The sequence below is a fragment of the Schistocerca serialis genome, chromosome 5 (assembly GCF_023864345.2).
Source record: "Schistocerca serialis cubense isolate TAMUIC-IGC-003099 chromosome 5, iqSchSeri2.2, whole genome shotgun sequence".
NCBI classification, from domain to species: domain Eukaryota; kingdom Metazoa; phylum Arthropoda; class Insecta; order Orthoptera; family Acrididae; genus Schistocerca; species Schistocerca serialis.
In genome coordinates, this window is record NC_064642.1 from 234033910 (window position 1) to 234054538 (window position 20629).

The window sequence follows — 20629 nt, forward strand, 5'->3', positions numbered from 1 at the left end:
AAGCGACTCTCATCGCTGAAGACGACACGTCTCCATTCGTCCCTCCATTCACGCCTGTCGCGACACCACTGGAGGCGGGCTGCACGATGTTGGGGCGTGAGCGGAAGACGGCCTAACGGTGTGCGGGACCGTAGCCCAGCTTCATGGAGACGGTTGCGAATGGTCCTCGCCGATACCCCAGGAGCAACAGTGTCCCTAATTTGCTGGGAAGTGGCGGTGCGGTCCCCTACGGCACTGCGTAGGATCCTACGGTCTTGGCGTGCATCCGTGCGTTGCTGCGGTCCGGTCCCAGGTCGACGGGCACGTGCACCTTCCGCCGACCACTGGCGACAACATCGATGTACTGTGGAGACCTCACGCCCCACGTGTTGAGCAATTCGGTGGTACGTCCACCCGGCCTCCCGCATGCCCACTATACGCCCTCGCTCAAAGTCCGTCAACTGCACATACGGTTCACGTCCACGCTGTCGCGGCATGCTACCAGTGTTAAAGACTGCGATGGAGCTCCGTATGCCACGGCAAACTGGCTGACACTGACGGCGGCGGTGCACAAATGCTGCGCAGCTAGCGCCATTCGACGGCCAACACCGCGGCTCCTGGTGTGTCCGCTGTGCCGTGCGTGTGGTCATTGCTTGTACAGCCCTCTCGCAGTGTCCGGAGCAAGTATGGTGGGTCTGACACACCGGTGTCAATGTGTTCTTTTTCCATTTCCAGGAGTGTATATTGACACAATTTTCAAACTCCAGAAAAGTGCCATAAGAATAATAACCAAAAATACTAGTCGAGCTCACTGTAAAGATTTGTTCAGAACACTGGGGGTTTTAACTGCTCCTTGTGAATACATTTACCAGTCAGCTGTACACATCAAAAATAAGATTGGTAATTACTGCACAAACAACTCTGTCCATGACCATGCAACAAGAGATAGACCCAACTTATATTTACCAAGAAAAAATAAACATACAACTCAAAACAACATTTTATACCAAGTAATAAAACTGTAAATAAATTACTAAAAGACATTAAAAAATTTGCCAAAATACACTTATTTAAAAAGGCAGCTAAAAAGTACCTGTTATGCAATACATTTTATACATTGAAGGATTACTTAGCTAAAACAGAGTAGGGGGTTTGATAAAAAATGTTATACAAATAAATAATAATAATAATGATTATAAAATATCCAGCATTCCACATAACACCTTCACTTTATGTTTTTTCCTTCTTTTTTTCCTTTCTAGAAATAATTAGCCCCAAGCTATGCATAGCACAATACTAACACCCCTTCCTCTTTCTGAGCTCAACATCTCACTCATTATGGAGGGATGCTGACTCAGTTTTTTTGGATAGCAAATGGTAAATTGCGATACAGAAAATGGCCCAGAGATCACCAGTGTGCGTGTGTGTGTGTGTAGTGAGTGAAGTGATATGAAACACTGTGTGTATAGTGTGTGCAGGAAATGATAGTGAGATATGAGTGAACAATGTGGCATTACATTATTTAGTAAGTTATTTGTAAAAAGAGTATTGTATACAAGGAGTAAATCTATTGATTGTAGCAAACTAGAAGTCTGTAAATATATGTGTATACGAATTAGTTTATTTTAAATTGAACTAAATTTGTAAATACTTTGACACGTCTTATGTCCTTGTATAGAAAAAAATGGCTCTGAGCACTATGGGACTCAACTGCTGGGGTCATAAGTCCCCTAGAACTTAGAACTACTTAAACCTAACTAACCTAAGGACATCACACACATCCATGCCCGAGGCAGGATTCGAACCTGCGACCGTAGCGGTCGTGCGGTTCCAGACTGTAGCGCCTTTAACCGCTCGGCCACTCCGGCCGGCCTTGTATAGAAGGTTGTATACATGGAAGAAGCCCGGAGATACTGACAGATTTCACAGAGATTATGTAATGGTAAGACAGAGATTTAGGAACCAGGTTTTAAATTGTAAAACATTTCCAGGGGCGGATGTGGACTCTGAACACAATCTATTGGTTATGAACTGTAGATTAAAACTGAAAAAACTGCAAAAAGGTGGGAATTTAAGGAGATGGGACCTGGATAAACTGACTAAACGAGAGGTTGTACAGAGTTTCAGGGAGAGCATAAGGGAACAATTGACAGGAATGGGGGAAAGAAATACAGTAGAAGAAGAATGGGGAGGTTTGAGAGATGAAGTAGTGAAGGCAGCAGAGGATCTAGTAGGTAAAAAGACGAGGGCTAGTAGAAATCCTTGGGCAACATCAGAAATACTGAATTTAATTGATGAAAGGAGAAAATATAAAAATGCTGTATATGAAGCAGGCAAAAAGGGAATGCAAACGTCTCAAAAATGAGATCGACAGGAAGTGCAAAATGGCTAAGCAGGGATGGCTAGAGGACAAATGTAAGGATGTAGAGGCTTATCTCACTAGGGGTAAGATAGGTACTGCCTACAGGAAAATTAAAGAGACCTTTGGAGAAAAGAGAACCACTTGAATGAGTATTAAGAGCACAGATGGAAACCCTGTTCTAAGCAAAGAAGGGAAAGTAGAAAGGTGGGAGGAGTATATAGAGGGTCTATACAAGGGCGATGTACTTGAGGATAGTATTATGGAAATGGAAGAGGATGTAGATGAAGATGAAATGCGAGATACGATACTGCGTGAAGAGTTTGGCAGAGCACTGAAAGACCTGAGAAGAAACAAGGCCCCCGGAGTAGACAACATTCCATTAGAACTACTAACGACCTTGGGAGAGCCAGCCCTGACAAAACTCTACCATCTGGTGAGTAAGGTGTATGAGACAGGCGAAATACCCTCAGACTTCAAGAAGAATATAATAATTCCAATCCCAAAGAAAGCAGGTGCTGATAGATGTGAAAAATACCGAACAATCAGTTTAATAAGTCACAGCTGCAAAATACTAACGCGAATTCTTTACGGACGAATGGAAAACTGGTAGAAGCCGACCTCGGGGAAGATCAGTTTGGATTCCGTAGAAGTATTGGAACACGTGAGGCAATACTGACCCTACGACTTATCTTAGAATCTAGATTAAGGAAAGGCAAACCTACGTTTCTAGCATTTGTAGACTTAGAGAAAGCTTTTGACAATGTTGACTGCAATACTCTCTTTCAAATTCTGAAGTTGGCAGGGGTAAAATACAGGGAGCGGAAGGCTATTTACAATTTGTACAGAAACCAGATGGCAGTTATAAGAGTCGAGGGGCATGAAAGGGAAGCAGTGGTTGGGAAGGGAGTGAGACAGGGTTGTTGCCTGTCCCTGATGTTATTCAATCTGTATATTGAGCAAGCGGTGAAGGAAACAAAAGACAAATTTGGAGTAGGTATTAAAATCCATGGAGAAGAAATAAAAACTTTGAGGTTCGCCGATGACATTGTAATTCTGTCAGAGACAGCAAAGGACTTGGAAGAGCAGTTGAACGGAATGGACAGTGTCTTGAAGGAAATTTTTAAGATGAACATCAACAAAAGCAAAACTAGGATAATGGAATGTAGTCGAATTAAGTCGGGTGATGCTGAGGGAATTAGATTAGGAAATGAGACAGTTAAAGTAGTAAAGGAGTTTTGCTATTTGGGGAGCAAAATAACTGATGATGGTCGAAGTAGAGAGGATATAAAATGTAGGTTGCCAATGGCAAGAAAAGCGTTTCTGAAGAAGAGAAATTTGTTAACATCGAGTATAGATTTAAGTGTCAGGCAGTATTCTGAAAGTATTTTTATGGAGCGTAGCCATGTATGGAAGTGAAACATGGACGGTAACTAGTTTGGACAAGAAGAGAATAGAAGCATTCGAAATGTGGTGCTACAGAAGAATGCTGAAGATTTGATGGGTAGATCACATAACTAATGAGGAGATATTGAATAGGATTGGGGAGAAGAGAAGTTTGTGGCACAACTTGACTAAAAGAAGGGATCGGTTGGTAGGACATGTTCTGAGGCATCAAGGGATCACCAGTTTAGTATTGGAGGGCACCGTGGAGGGTAAAAATCGTAGAGGGAGACCAAGAGATGAATACACTTAACAGATTCAGAAGGATGTAGGTTGCAGTAGGTACTGGGAGATGAAGAAGCTTGCACAGGATAGAGCAGCATGGAGAGCTGCATCACACCAGTCTGAGGACTGAAGACCACAATAACAACATTTCCTTGTAAAAAGAGATCTACGTATGAATAAAGCTACTACTACTACTACTACTACTACTACTACCACTACTACTGTATCCGCATGGAAGCGTTCTTGACTAGATGTTTATTGACTACAGCTGACTGCTCCTGCTGGATTTTCCATGAAAGGGTGACACTGAACGAGGACCCAACAACAAGGATTTTTGCTGTGCGCCAAGACCTTTCCTTGATTTCAAGCCTGGTGTTCTGCTTGTGCAATATCTCGATGAATGGGTAACTAAGGATTCTTTTGAATGTTGTTCCATATCATCAGAAGAGGTTCTGATGCCTCACAGCTGAAGGTGGGATATTGCTGAGAACAGGAAGCCGCAAGGACTTTGTACTCCGAATACATCCCATAATTACTCGCATTGCCTGACTGAGTTGCACGTCCATCATCTTAGTGTGAGCAATATCGTTTCACGTCAAACAGCAGTTTTCAGCAACAGATATGGTAGGGCTAAGGCTGTGAATCTTAAAAAATGAGCATTAACTCCCCCTGAGGTACCACCAAATTTTTGAGGAATGTTGTTCTCGTTTTGCCTTTAGTAACTACATTTGAAAGATGCTGATTTGAAGTTAGAATTCCGTCTAGTGCTATTCCTAGTCATTTTGATGCACTGCAGTGTGACAAGATTTGGCTTCTGAATTTGACTTCCGATTTGTAATTTGCCTGACTATTGCGTAGGTGAAATGCAGATGTAACTGTTTTCTGTGGATTTAGGTGGAGGAACCATTTCTTGAAGTATACATCCAAGACTTCCACATCAATACCTAGTGGGGTAGCCGAGCGGTCTGGGGCGCCTTGCACTGTTCGCACGGTTCTCCTCGTCGGAGGTTCGAGTCCTCCCTCGGGCATGGGCGTGTATGTTGTCCTTAGCGTAAGTTAGTTTAAGTTAGATTAAGTAGTGTGTAAGCCTAGGGACCGATGACCTCAGCAGTTTGGTCCCATGGAAATTACCACAAATTTCCAATGCCACATCAATGGATAAAGAGGTTTCAGCATAAGAAAAGTTGTAACTCTAGGTACACCAGACACTGATGCTAGGAAAGCAACAGTGATAAGATAGGACCGAACTGTCTGAAAAGACCTCTAGGTCAAATGACGTACAAGAAGTTGGAAGGTCCTTTCCAGGACGCACAAGTTGGTAGAATTGTACCATCTTTGCGCATTTGTCAACTTATTGTCTAAAATCGAGTGAAATATGAATATCTTTCCAGGCTCTCAGAGAAATATGCAGTCAACGTCATCGTGTTCCAAGAAACTGATACAAAAATGGTTCACATGGCTCTGAGCACTATGGGACTTAACATCTGTGGTCATCAGTCCCCTAGAACTTAGAACTACCTAAACCTAACTAACCTAAGGACATCACACACATCCATGCCCGAGGCAGGATTCGAACCTGCGACCGTAGCAGTCTAGCGGTTCCGGACTGAGCGCCTAGAACCGCTAGACTACCGCGGCCGGCCGGGCTTCATACATCAGATAAAAAAAAACCGTATATCTTCTTGGTAACCGTGTTCCTAATTTATGTTTGCATTTTCAGCTGTTTAGAATGTTTGGCTTATTGTTGATAGTCGAAAAGTTTATACGTCTTTTCGAACAATCGGTGAATTTTGACTCTCGCAAAGCATTTGCATTAAATTTTGCTTGAAAAATGGAGTAAAGTGTAGCACCGTATTCGAAATACTAACTGCGGCTTTTGACGAATTTATTATGAGTAAGACAAGAGTTTACGGGTGGTGTAAACGTTTCAAAGAGGGTAAAGCAGACGTTGAAGACGATGGCCGCCCTTGACGCCCTATCACATCAACCACAATGTCAAAGAAGTAAAGAAAATGGTTCTGAAAAATCGCCAAATCACCGTCAGAGAAGTTGCTGACTTATCCACTGGCTCATGCCATGCAATTTTTTCGGATGTTTTGGTCATGAAATGTGTAGCAGCAAAGTTTGTTCCGAAACTGTCGAATTTCGACCAAAAAAGACGATGCGTAGACATCGCTGAGGAATTGCTGAATGAAGTCTACAACGATCCCAATCGTCCCAATGGGACCGAAAAAAAAATCGACGAGTTCGATTATATGTGAAGGTTCTACTCACAGTTTCCTTCGATTACTATGGGATAGTGCATCACGAGTTGCTGTCTTATGGTCATGCGATCAATAAGGAATACTACTTCGGAATTATGCGCCGTTTGCGTGAAGCAGTACGAAGGAAATGAAAGTAACTGTGGCAAGACCACTCCACGGAAATAGCTTCACCATAATACTCCCGCTCATACCTCAATGCTTGTTCGTGATTTTTTTTGTGAAAAAACAAAACCGTTATGTTGCCTCAGCCACGTCGCCGAAGCGGCGTCAACTTAAAAGACTAGCACCAGGCTACCCGACGGTAGGCCCTAGCCACATGATATTTCATTTCAGCAACTGTGTTAGCCGAAAATGGCCCCCTGCGACATCTTTCTAATCCAGAGGCTGAAGAGAATCACGAAAAGACGTCGTTTTGCCACAATTGATGACATAAAAATAGAACTGCTGAAGGAGCTGAACGCCATAACGAAAAGTGAGTTCCAGAAATGTTTCCAAGATTGGAAAAAGAGTTGGTACAAGTGTATTTTATCTGAGGGGAATTATTTTGAAGGGACAAATTTGATGTTGATAGTAGATAAAGATTCATTATGAAAAACAAAAATCCGCCTCAATTTTTGATCGCACCTCGTACTCCAAGAATCGTATAACAATTTGCTAGCTACTCTCGATAATTGTGTAATATTAAGCGAAGCGGAATGTAGTGTGAGGAGGGCTATGCGAGAGGCGTCCAATGAATTCGAAAGTAGAGTTCTATGTACTGACTTGGCAGAAAATCGTAAGAAATTTTGGTCTTATGTCAAAGCGGTAGGTGGATCAAAACAAAATGTCCAGACACTCTGTGACCAAAATGGTACTGAAACAGAGGATGACAGATTAAAGGCCGAAATACGAAATGTCTTTTACCAAAGCTGTTTCACAGAGGAAGACTGCACTGTAGTTCCTTCTCTAGATTGTCGCACAGATGACAAAATGGCAGATATAGAAATAGACGACAGAGGAATAGAGAAACAATTAATATCGCTCAGAAGAGGAAAGGCCGCTGGACTTGATGGGATACCAGTTCGATTTTACACAGAGTACGCGAAGGAACTTGCCTCCCTTCTTGCAGCGGTGTACCGTAGGTCTCTAGCAGAGCGTAGCGTTCCAAAGGATTGGAAAAGGGCACAGGTCATCCCCGTTTTCAAGAAGGGACGTTGAACAGATGTGCAGAACTATAGACCTATATCTCTAACGTCGATCAGTTGTAGAATTTTGGAACACGTATTATGTTCGAGTATAATGACTTTTCTGGAGACTAGAAATCTACTCTGTAGGAATCAGCATGGGTTTCGAAAAAGACGATCGTGTGAAACCCAGCTCGCGCTAGTCGTCCACGAGACTCAGAGGGCCATAGACACGGGTTCCCAGGTAGATGCCGTGTTTCTTGACTTCCGCAAGGCGTTCGATACAGTTCCCCACAGTCAAAAATGGTTCAAATGGCTCTGAGCACTATGGGACTTACCAGCTATGGTCATCAGTCCCCTAGAACTTAGAACTACTTACACCTAACTAACCTAAGGACATCACACAACACCCAGTCATCACGAGGCAGAGAAAATCCCTGACCCCGCCGGGAATCGAACCCGGGAACCCGGGCGTGGGAAGCGAGAACGCTACCGCACGACCACGAGCTGCGGACTCCCCACAGTCGTTTAATGGACAAAGTGAGAGCATATGGACTATCACAACAACTGTGTGATTGGATTGAAGAGTTCCTAGATAACAGAACGCAGCTTGTCATTCTCAATGGAGAGAAGTCTTCCGAAGTAAGTGATTTCAGGTGTGCCGCAGGGGAGTGTCGTAGGACCGTTGCTATTCACAATATACATAAATGACCTTGTGGATAACATCGGAAGTTCACTGAGGCTTTTTGCGGATGATGCTGTGGTATATCGACAGGTTGTAACAATGGAAAATTCTACTGAAATGCAGGGTGATCTGCAGCGAATTGACGCATGGTGCAGGGAATGGCAATTGAATCTCAATGTAGACAAGTGTAATGTGCTGCGAATACATTAAATTCTTTATTAGCAAAGCATTATAATTATACAAAGTTAACCCACTTCCTTATTTCATTAGTGGGTCATAATACTTATACATTTATACTTAGTTCGCAGATAGTTTCAGTTTTTAAGTGAGCTGCAGTTGATTTTAACAAACAATGGGCATTTAATTTCTAATATCTACAGCTTATATCTAATTCTTATAACTAATTCCTATATTCTGCAGCGTCCCATGTGTGCCAGTGAAAGATATAAACCTACTTTTAAATTGCCTTGCTCTTCGAGCTAATCCCAAAGAGCGTGCCCCTGGCACTGGGCAGGCCTCGATGTTAATTCGCTGCAGTTCCTAACGTAGTTTCCTAAAACTAAGCCCTACAAACTAACTTATCCTACGTCATTTCGGGTGTGTGTCACAATCGGTGGTGTTGATCCCTACGCCTCCTAAGAATGCGCGTGGCGGATTCCAACTAAGATGAAAAGTCGGCCAGTCCACGCACAGGCGGCATGGGAATAGGGCTTTTGGACGCAATCAGTGGTTGTTGTCTTGGTTATTTAGTGTATCCCTCTTAAGTATTCAGTTAAAACTTTTCGCGATACCACGTTAGCCAATGTGTTTAAGGTCTGAAAAGTTTCCTCTTGTCTAAGTAGATGATATGTGTCATAGTTTGCTAGTCTGTCTCGTGTTCGCAACATCATTGAAGAGGGGGCATTCGTAAACTACATGTTCGGGTGTACCCTCCGGATCGCCACAGTCACACGCTGGTGTAGCCCTCTTCCCAAATCGAATACATAGAAAGAAATATCCCTTATCATTTAGCTACAATATAGCAGGTCAGCAACTGGAAGCAGTTACGCCATACACCGTCAGGTGGCTTGCGGAGTATGGGTGTAGATGTAGAATAACTGTGCTTATTTCTTGCGTTCTCTTTAGGGAAAGAACGAAGTAGGAGAATGTCCGGCACAGCCACGGAGCAGCTTTTACGACTTCGGAGGTGGTAGAGTTGTGCCGCACGGTGCAGAAGAAGCGGGCACTCCCAGCTGCCGGAGCCGCCGCCGGCGCCCCTGGCGGCCGAGGCCGCAACAGCGAGCGCGCCTCGCCGGCACAGTAGGCAGTAAGCTATCGGCAGTGTACGCGCGGCGTGGCTCATCAGCGCGCTCCGACGTGACGCGACGTGACGGCTATGCGCGGGAATGCTGGACGGCGACCACCGCGCAGCTGACGGCGGCGGCAGACGCGAAACTGAAGGCGATGGCGGAGACGTGGCTTCGGCCGCCAGCTCGGAGGCCGCAGGGACGGCGGCTGCCGCTCGGACAGAGGCAGCCGTCGAAGATGTCAGCGACAGCGACAGTGACAGCTTCAGCTGGACCAGCTCCGTGGCCGGCGAGAGCCTGGCGGACGATGCGGTGCCAGCGAACGCGCTCGCGGCGGTGGGGGTGGACCAGGGGGGCGTGGTCCCGTTCGGGCTGGCAGACCCGCGCCGCCACCTGAGTCCCGGCCCCACCTTCGGCAACGTTGCCGTCGCCAACTCTACCGACGTCCAGTTCGGTAACAAGACGTTCTTCAACGGGCCCGTCACTATCAAACAGGTGGTATACGCCAAGGATGTGGAGGGCGCCGCTGCCACGGCCGTGCCCGCCGCCGGCACGGGCGCTAGCGTCGCGCACGTCGACCCCGCCGCCCCCGACAAGACCGCCGTCGTCGCCGAGGGAGTCCGCCTCAAGGTGCTGCAGCCCATCGTCGCCAACGGCAAGGCGGCGCGCGCCAACGGTGAGTTCCGAGCCACTCTACTGCACACTACAGCGCGGTGGCTGATGGGTCGTGCTGAACCGTTAGAAACCCGGGCCGGCCGAAGTGGCCGTGCGGTTAAAGGCGCTGCAGTCTGGAACCGCAAGACCGCTACGGTCGCAGGTTCGAATCCTGCTTCGGGCATGGTTGTTTGTGATGTCCTTAGGTTAGTTAGGTTTAACTAGTTCTAAGTTCTAGGGGACTAATGACCTCAGCAGTTGAGTCCCATAGTGCTCAGAGCCATTTGAACCGTTAGAAACCCAATACCACCGACCGGGACTCACTCTTTCCTGGTCCAGTCAACCTCGAAAACTGACATTCTGAGCCTGTGGCTGTGTACAAAATACAGGCTGATTTTTGCAGAGAAGATAATAGTAACCACCACAGTTTATACCGCTACTTATTTTTATAAATAACGTCGTCACCGGTTTCGAACCTACCGGTTCATCATCAGACAACTTGTTCACATTAAGATACATTCTTGTCACTTTGCATCAGACTTTTTATCGCCCCATATGATGAAATTTCCTTGGGGTGGTGGTGCCCTACAACAAAAACATGATGTGAGACAATGTCTATTTAACTGTGACTGTGCCTCATAACGGTTTTAAACGATGTAAACAAATCGTTGTGAGCACACTCATAGTCAAACAGACATTGCCTCACATCATGTTTGGTTGTAGGGCACGACCATCGCAAGGAATTTTGATCATATGGTTTAATAAAAAGTGAAAACTAATTTAAAGTAACAAGAATGTATTTTAACGTGAACAAGCCGTCTGATGATGAACCGGTAGGTTCGAAACCGGTAACGACGCTAGCCATATAAGTAAACAGTGTTATAAAAGGTGTCTGGTCGCTGGTATCTTCATTTCAAGAATCAACCTGTATATTAACTAAACGTTGTACACAGTGTCCCAGTACGAATGGCTAACATTTAGGGTCATGACAGGAATGATCATTCCAAGCAAATACGTGTAGTAAACACTGTCTCAAAATGTATATCCTTAGAATTGCGACCACCTTCTTCTTCTTCTTCGATACTGTCAAACAAATCTCTTCTGCTCTAGCTTTCCTTATTTTAGGATGGGAGGAGGGACTATGGACCCAAACAAGAAAAAAATGCCCAGTAAACATGGGATCTAAAATGCAAGCCTCAAAAGTTACGAGCATGTTCAGTAGAAGAGATGTGTATCATAGTAGCGAAGATGAATAAGTGCTGTGCCTCTTAGGACTCAAGGTTACCGGACATTTTTTCCTTGTTTTCGTCCATACTACCCCCTCCAAAAACGTGGAACGCAAAGAGCTTGTAGCAGAAGGGATTTATTGCACAGTATCGAAGATGAAGAAGTGCTCATAGCTCTGAAGTTATGCGTTGTAGAGCCCATGTGTACTAGACTTCTTTTGCTTCGAATGATCGTAACTGACCATTCTTCCTGGGACACTCAGTATAAAGTGTCTGTTAGAGGTAATAACAATTTCGGGTGACTCAGTGCCCAGGTGCAAGTCCTTCTATTGGACGCCATTGCCGAACCACGTGCTGTTTCTGGCGACTCCTCACATCGTTGAGAGGGGAAGGCTAGGTAAAAACTTAGGTCACACGCAGAGTTAACGACCGTTCAAATGTTATGATTAATTGACTTCGAAATCACTTCATCTATTGACACCTCACTGCATCGTCTGCTAGCTAAACCCGTTAGCGACTGGAAACTATTTATTAGCAGTCAACATTACGATTAGTATTCATTCAGTTACTCCCATCAGCCACCTACCCGAGACGCTTCTTAAGCCAGTTTTACACTATCGACTTTCTCGTCTGAATCGACTGCTCGTAGCAAGTGTGTCTACTGCAGCGCCTCTGACGTAATATTCCTGTACTGAGTGTCTGCTATCACGAGTGATCTTTGCATACACGTCGGCGCCAAAATCGCGTGTCTTGAGAGTGAAGTTTGCTGCGCAGTTCGCGTCTGAATGGTGAAAAGTGAAGTTATGGGAGACTGTCCTTCTTACAAAAAGACGTATTAAGGAACAAACAATAATAATAGACTTTATTAATGGTGGCAGCAAAATTCATAGTGGATGCTCCTGACAAACATTGTATGGCCAATTCTCTGCGATTCGGAGACCTGAAAGAATAGGGAAAGTGTTGTCGAAGCATTTCAAAGCATCGTCATTTATGTTCCCAAGAAAATAAACACATACAAAGGCAATTAAACAAAGTTAAAAAGACAATATATATCTCGATTTTACTTTATCCTTTGTGTCTTGCTTTCTTTCTAAGTGCAAATTAAGCTCCAGAACTATTTTTTTCCTTCGATAGAGCTGACCATTTCCCTGCTGACACAATTTTCATTAAAATGTTTTTGTACGTTTGCTTCTGATTTATCCACACTGTAGACATTTTCCTTGCTCAAGTAATGTAAAAAGTAAGTAACTATTCGCTTTAACATATTTGGTCTCTTGTGGGAGAACACTCGTAGAACAAATAATCAATCGTCATGCAACTTTTTGATACGCACCACGAATGCAAAGTAACAATAAAATAATAAAAGATGACACAAAACCCAATAACATCACGCGGGTGGGCACGGCGGGAACTGATTATAGCTTCCGATGTTAGCAGACGCAGTAACGCTCGTTCAACTTGGTCCTCGGTCACAGTACAGTTACTCCGACAGTTGCAACGTCACTAGAAACATGGCTTATTTTTACATATGAGATATTTTGTTTTACTCTAGCGCGTATAATATGCCGAGGCACGCTAAAATATTGTGAGTCTTCGTGCTTTTGCTAATGACTTTTATCACGTGTTCATGGTTTGATTCTTATGGGCAGTCGCTTTCTCCTCCCGTTAATCGTGTTCACTGCGTCCGCGTCTTGCTGGGTTAGATTTTGATGGTGTTGCCTCTCGAAATCTAGGTTGTGGTGACAGACCGATCATTAGCGGAGCTAGAGGTCTAGGATAGGTTGGAAGGTGACTGATTGTGATTTGGCGAAGCCAGTGATTGTAAACCAGAATTGGCGATCGTCAATATGCTTTTCCAACAGATTAATTTCTAGCGTAGCACGAGGCCTGCTTTCGCCACTGGTAAGATTTACTCCACGTTTAACCATCGTCGTTATGAAAAGCTACTTTGCGAGTGGTTTAGCAGCTTCATATGTAACGCACGTTTCTTTATAAATAGTTGAAACTACTAGATGAAATCAGAAGCGCTATATAACATAATAACTCAGTCAATCGTACATCAACTACAAAAAACACAACCATATGGGGAGTAGTACTTCAGTATTAGCACTAATTCGTGGGAAGAACGAACAATAGTCGGTAAGCCTCCGTCTGAGGTTACTGTTCCAATATGGCCTTCATTTCGAGTAATGTATAGTCCAGTGTGGTGTGGTTATTTTGTCGCACAAGAGCAAGTCGAGTGTATTTAACTGTTGTAAAGTAGCGGTCGCAGTTTCGGACATAACTGTTTTCGACTAGATGTAACATATCGAGACTGTAGCAGGGATCGATCACGGGAGCTTACGTTGAAGCGTCGGCTCAACGGTTACAGTTCGTACGTGAGAAGACTGTATTACGACCAAGGCACGAAGAGTATTTGTCATCCATCGCTATGAAGCTGATCGTCTGCCTGTTATTCTCTCATTGGCTACTGAAAGCGAGATGTGGAGTCACTTTGCATTCCCATGATGACAAGTGCTGTCAACATTTCTGCACAAAACAAATACACTATGTGATCAAAAGAATCCGGACACCTGGCTGAAAATGACTTACAAATTCGTGGCGCCCTCCACTGGTAATGCTGGAATTCAGTATGGAGTTGGCCCACCCTTAGCCTTGATGACAACTTCCACTCTAGCAGGCATACGTTCAATCACGTGCTGGAAGGTTTCTTGGGGAATGACAGCCCATTCTTCACGGAGTGCTGCACTGAGGAGAGGTATCGATGTTGGTCGGTGAGGTCTGGCACGAAGTCAGCGTTCCAAAACATTCCAAAGATGTTCTATAGGATTCAGGTGAGGACCGTGCGCAGGCCAGTCCAGTACAGGAATGTTATTGTGGTGTAACCAATGCGCCACAGGCCGTGCATTATGAACAGGTGCTCGATCGTGTTGAAAGATGTAATCGCCATCCCCAAATTGCTCTTCAACAGTGGAAAGCAAGAAGGTGCTTAAGACATCAGTGTAGGCCTGTGCTGTGATACTGTCACGCAAAACAACAAGGGATGCAAGACCCCCAATAAAAACACCACCACACCATAACACCACCGCCTTCGAATTTTACTGTTGGCACTACACACGCTGGGTGACGACGTTCACCGGGCATTCGTCATACCCACACCATACCATCAAATCGCCACATTGTGTACCGTGATTCGCCACTCCACACGACGTTTTTCCACTGTTCAATCGTCCAGTGCTTACGCTTCTTACACAAAGCGAGGCGTCGTGTGGCATTTACTGGCGTGATGTGTGGCTTATGAGCAGTCGCGCGATCATGAAATCCAAGTGTTCTCACCTCCCACCTAGCTGTCATAGTACTTGCAGTGGACCCTGATGCAGTTTGGAATTCCTGTGTGATGGTCTGGACAGATGTCTGCTTCTTACACATTACGATCGTCTTCAATGTCGGCGGTCTCTGTCAGTCAATAGACGAAGTCGGCCTGTACGCTTCTGTCTTGTACGTGTCCCTTCACGTTTCCACTTCACTGTCACATCGGAAACAGTGGACCTAGGGATGTTTAGGAGTGTGGAAATCTCGCGCACATACGTATGACACAAGTAACACACCAATCACCTGACCATGTTCGATGTCCGTGAGTTCCGCGGAGCCCCCCATTCTGCTCTCTCACGATGTCTAATGACTATTGAGGTCGCATATGGAGTACGTGGCAGAAGGTGGCAACACAATGCCCCTAATATGAAAAACGTATATTTTTGGGCGTGTCCGGGTACTTTTGATCACTTAGTGTACACCCACATGATTACTCTGCGATCGGCGCGACTCGAATGCAAGACTAAGGGCACTGCCCCCCTCCGCCTCCCCCCACCCTCCACGACAGAATAACTTATTTGTAAACCAAGTTTGCATTCTGCCCCACCAGACAGGCAGACGTATGAATTCAGTGTCAGTTTGAAAAAGCCAGATCAAGTAATGGATATTGACTAGTAGCAAGTGCACACAAGAGCCATTTATTTATCGCGAAATCTCTATTTCACATTCACAGCGAAAATAACTGTCCCCCCCCCTCCCCCGAAATCAAGGGTACCCTAATTTGTAAGACACTACTATGAATCTACTTGTATGTCTGAACCGTTCTACTCTCGGAGAGCGCTTGAGGAATTTTAACACTTAAATCATAGCCGTACCGCTGTATGTTGTAATCATTAACCTCTCACCCTCAACTCCTTCAAGAGTCAAATTTCCATGCACGAAATAACGTCTGATTATTCTGCAAATGAGTTAATGTGTTAAATATTTGACGTTAAACATGGTTGTAGACACTCCATTTTCAGAAAAGCTAATTTTTATCTTATCTGAATGTTTATGGCGTCATACCATCTGAATTATGTGTCGTACAATGATATAAGTTTGCAAGTACGTTCAGTGGTACATGTGGATGCCTGCCAATGTATATACATAGCATGTGTAGTATACGTATAGTAAAGAAGTAATGAAGGAAAACGTCATGCCTGATGTTAAAGTTTGGCCGTATGTACAGTGAGCAGCGAAAACGTAGTAAGCGATAATGTTTTTCCTTTCGGTAATTTGTGTGTGTGTGTGTGTGTGTGTGTGTGTGTGTGTGTGTGTGTGTGTGGACGGGCAGGGGAGTGTCAACGAGAAAAAGCGTCTAGAAGGTTTGCAATTATATGTAGAGTTTGGTGGAAGTCGTTAAGTGCTCTCATTTTCAAATGCCCTGAGTTACGCTGCCGCAAGGTATATACGAGGTCTGTTCAAAAAAATTCGGGAACTTCGTCCACAAAATTTTTTACGCTTACCTTTTACTTGTTGTGCATGGTCTGTTTCGAAATACTCTACTCGACAATTGATAGACTGCTCCCAACGCCGTTTCCACTTGCAGGAGCAGTCTTGGTACCCCTCTTGCTGGATCGCACGAAGCGCCATTGCGAATTTTCTTTAATCTCGCCTATCGTTGCAAATCTTCGTCCTTTCAACAGGATTTTCAACTCTGGAACTAAAAAAAAAAAAAGATTTCGTTTTTCCTGCAATAGTCACGCACCAGCAGGGATGAATGTGCGGGTGCGTTATTGATGCAAGAACCATGAATTGTCTCGCCACATTCCAGGGCGTATCCTTCTCACAGTTTCTCGCAGGCGTCGCAACACGTCCGATAGTACCATCGATTAACAGTTTGTCCCTGTGGCACGAATTCATGATGGCACTAATCCTTCAAATTCAAAGAAAGCTATCAGCATGGTTTTGACATTTGATCTGACCTGATAAGCTTTTTTTGGTCTTTGAGAACGATTCGTGACCCATTATGAAGACTGAACCTTGGTCTCAGCGTCATAACCGTAGATACTCGTCTCATCACCTGTCATGATTCTGTTAAGGAACTTCTCGTTCTCATTTGCGGGATCCAAAAGCTCTTCACAGATTAAGAGGCGGAGGCCTTTCTAGTCTTAACTCATAAGCCGTGGGACGGACTTGGCGGCAATGTGATGCGTTCCAAGAGGCAATGTCAGGATTTAGTGATGATCCAACTGAAATGTTACACTCTTCTGCAATCTCTCGGACAGTCAGTCTTCGGGTGGCACGCACTATTTCATTGACGTTCCTGACAAGAGCGTCGTGGGTAGACTTCGAAGGGCGTCCTGAACAAGGGTCACCTTTAACTTCCGTCCGGCCATTTTTAAACCGTGGGAGCCATTCGTAATATCGAGTACGGCTTAATCAGTCATCGCTGTAGGCTTCCTACATCATTCGCTGTGTCTCTGTAAAGGTATTCTTGAGTTTCGCGCAAAATTTAATGCACGCGCGTTGCTCCTCTAACTCTTCTATCTCGAAATTCGCAAACTGTGCTACATAACGCTCTACTCAATACAACAATAACAATAAATAACAGACATACAACAATAAAACATCCGGCAGTTACGCATTACATACAGGTGTGTGCAGGGATGCCAACCGCATTGACGCGAAATTAAGAATGTTCGGGGATTTTTTCAACAGACCTCGTACGCAGTTTCTAACTTTAATATTTAACTTATTGTGTTAAACTTTTGACGTTAGATTACATATTTTAATGAATAGATCACGACAACATTTAAAATTTTTAAATTAGTTCAACAAATTCGAGGGCTAGAAGGCATTTTTAAATGTATGCCGCAATTGAAAATACCACGTGTTTTGAAGTGCTGTCAGTAATAAGGTTTTTGTTGCAAAAACCCATAAACCGATTGAAATTTATCAGCAGCTGTGTAAAGTGTACAGAAACAACGTAATCACCGAAGGCGAAGTACGCCAGTGGTGCATTACACTCGAAAGTGGCCGAACTAATATCCACGAGCGAGATGGACGATCGAGCACTGTGACTGGCGAACTGGTCGCTAAAGTCGCTGAGAAGATCCAAGAAAACTGCCGACCGACAGTGACGGAGCTCTCGTTTTACACAAATTTCACAAAGTTTGTTGCATCAGATCGTTGCACAGAAGCTAGGGAGTGACTAACTGGTTGCAGTCTCAGACGGCAGAATTTTGTAACACTGGAAAATTATTGTTCGCCACTATGATACGTGCTTCAATTTGTGTGGAGACTATGTTGAAAAGTAATATTTAAGTATCGCTTTCAAGTAAATAAAACACAGTTTTTTCAAATAAAACGTAATCCACTTACTAGATACCCCTCGCATATGGAATACAGAAAATCACATTTTTGTTGCTCCTGGGCTCCGTTATATAGGCAGCCTGCAACTGGTATCTGCTTCTAGTCGTCTGGCAGCACAAATATCTAATTTATATAAAAAAAAACTAAATCTTTCTGTTTCTGAGTTCTCCCTTTGTAAGTGAGAGGCAATAATATATTTTGGCATTCGCAGGAAAAAAGTTGTTCACTGACATTTCGTTACAAGATTTTGGGGTAATTAGAAGAAGTTTTGCTTTAATTATCCCATCCCTCCTCACTTATCTTATTCGTTCTCTCCCTCCCTCCTCCCCCTCCCCCTCTTTCTGTTTCGTATGACACACAACGAACCACGCTTCTTTGGACTTACTGTTAGGATCCCATATCGTGGATCAGTACTTTAGAAGAGGACGGTAAAGTGTATTGTAAGCAGTTTGTTTAGTGGATTTGTTGCATGTACTAAAGCTTCAGCCAATGAAACGCAGTCTTTGGGTTGCCATCCCGCTTCACGGATGCAACACATGTAAATGGGTGTTCTCGTACGCTTCCGCTCTTCTGTGTTAGTTGTTACTTGCCTAATCTTATTTGCAGTATCTCCACGAGATGGTTGAAGGGCATTTGGTCTTTCTACCTTGTAAGATTTGTTTTTGAAGTTTCTTAAGCAGATACTCGACAGAAATAGGGCGTTATTCTTCGAATGTCAACATGCAGCATTTCTATTACACTCCCTCGCCAACCCGGAGGCCTGGGTTATTCGCACCGCCTTTCTTTGTATACGCTTCGTATTCGCTGCTAGCCTCTTACTAATCTATTTCACTTGAGAACCGTTCAAATAAAAATATCCACTTTATTTTGTAGACGAACTGTAGTTCCCAAGTATCCAAGAATAAGCGTAGTCTCCCATTTCATGACATACTGTTGTCGTGGGTTATTAAATGCTATGATCAATGGAAACCAAACTCTTACGTTTTGTGAAGTGTACCACTTCGGATTACTCTGCGTTAAGAGATAGTTGATAGCCTTTTCACCAGTCTTTTCCGATAACCCTTTCACCTCCCCATGCCTGCTACACCCAAAATCCTCAATAATGTGTTTTCCTTTAATTACTCCTATAATTTTTCTTCCTCTCATTAACATGCACTTTCATGTTGCAAACGTTTCCAGTAGACTCTTTCCCTATCCTACCCTTTTTTATGTTTCTTCGCTTTGGTAAACTAGATTTTACGAACATTAATTTTAGTCATTATGTCAAGGAACATTGTGACCGACAGTTTAAATGGTTTTAGAAGAATCCAAATCATGATTTATTTTATTTGGTAGCTGATTTCGGTTGTGCAACAGTGTTCAGAGCAGTTAAATATCGTCGCTGAGGCGGAAGCTCAAACGCACTCTGCTAGTAAATATCAGTCAGCTGTGGAGAGTAATAACGTGTTCTTGGTCTGACGACTTATACGTACCAGAGCCGCAAACAGGACATTAAATTCGTCTACAGATGGTTGCATAACGGAAACAGTTAACTGAGTAAAACTAACGGTATTTGCATTGTTTTCGAGTGATTTACAAGAGGGAAGCAACAAAATAGTGGGGCTACCTACTACTGCAGATAGTCTGTCCTCAGCTTCGAGAAAGCTTTAACCTAGCGAAAGAAAGAAACAGATTGGTTTGCCAGAAGTTGAACAGCCGCAGACGGGGTGGAAGTTGAGGAAGCGAATCGCCGAATGTTTACAAACAGTGAGGGAGGAAGTATCATATACAGCGAGAGGCGTGTGTCTCCTGGCTCGGCTCGCTAGCCAGCGCAGCGCGCTGCAGATGCAGAGAAAGCTGCCCGGCCACCTGATTGGCTAGCGGTCCGGACACGTCACCTCGCCGTCGTGTGTGTGTGTGTGTGTGTGTGTGTGTGTGTGTGTGTGTGTTTTTACTGTCACCGCCAAGGCCTGGCCGCACAACCAGCTCTCTGCCATATGACGATGAACGTGATGAACGAAACGCCTAAACAACATTCCGCACTAGCGCCTGTCCTGGGTTTGCCTCACACTGCATCCATATCATAGAGCTAAAACACAACGCCCAACCATCGCACGGATGCTTTAATGACACAGTTACACAGAAATACAGGGACTGGTCGAAAATATGTAAACACCGAGAGAAATGCACGCTTGAATATAAATGCAAATGCCAGCCAAGCCTGCATGTTGTGCTGTTGTATCTGACCACGAACACCACCTCTGCAATGTCTTCAGTACGCTGCAAGTGGTAGTCGTGGTCAGAATAGTGTATTGTGTGTTTGTGAGTGCAGTATGTTGGAACTATGTGAATTCGAACGTGAGCGGATTCTTGCCGCTCGCAAGGTGTGTGCTTCCGTAACTAAGGCAAACGAAGTGATTGGTGTTTCAAGTGGCACGGTATCGCATACAGGGAACGCCTAAAAAATCATCCGCTACGTCACAACGCGGACGAAAGTGTGTGCTGAGTGATCTTGGAGAGAGGGTCATTGGATTGTGACGAAAAATAAGGGGACCATAGCTGCTAAAGTCACTGCAGAAGTAAATGTCCCTCTCGCGAACCCAGTCAGTACCCAAACAGCGCAAAGGGAGCTCCACAGGGAGTGAGCTGTACGGCGAGCTGGAATTCGAAAACCACTCATCTGTGATGCAAATGCCCATA

General features: G+C 44.4%; 1 protein-coding gene across 5 annotated transcripts in view; it reads left to right on the forward strand.

Moving 5' to 3' along the window:
• The first annotated feature begins 9470 nt into the window (after positions 1-9470).
• Positions 9471-20629, forward strand: part of LOC126482386 (peptidoglycan-recognition protein LA-like) — a 554285-nt gene continuing 543126 nt past the window's right edge. For 3 of the 5 annotated variants that reach the window (XM_050106486.1, XM_050106489.1, XM_050106488.1), the window contains exon 1: positions 9477-10080. In XM_050106486.1, the coding sequence (XP_049962443.1) occupies positions 9504-10080 (577 nt within the window). In that variant the 5' untranslated portion in view covers positions 9477-9503. Of the gene's footprint in view, positions 10081-20629 lie in introns of all 5 variants that reach the window. The other 2 variants (XM_050106487.1, XM_050106490.1) reach the window with 2 other exon arrangements.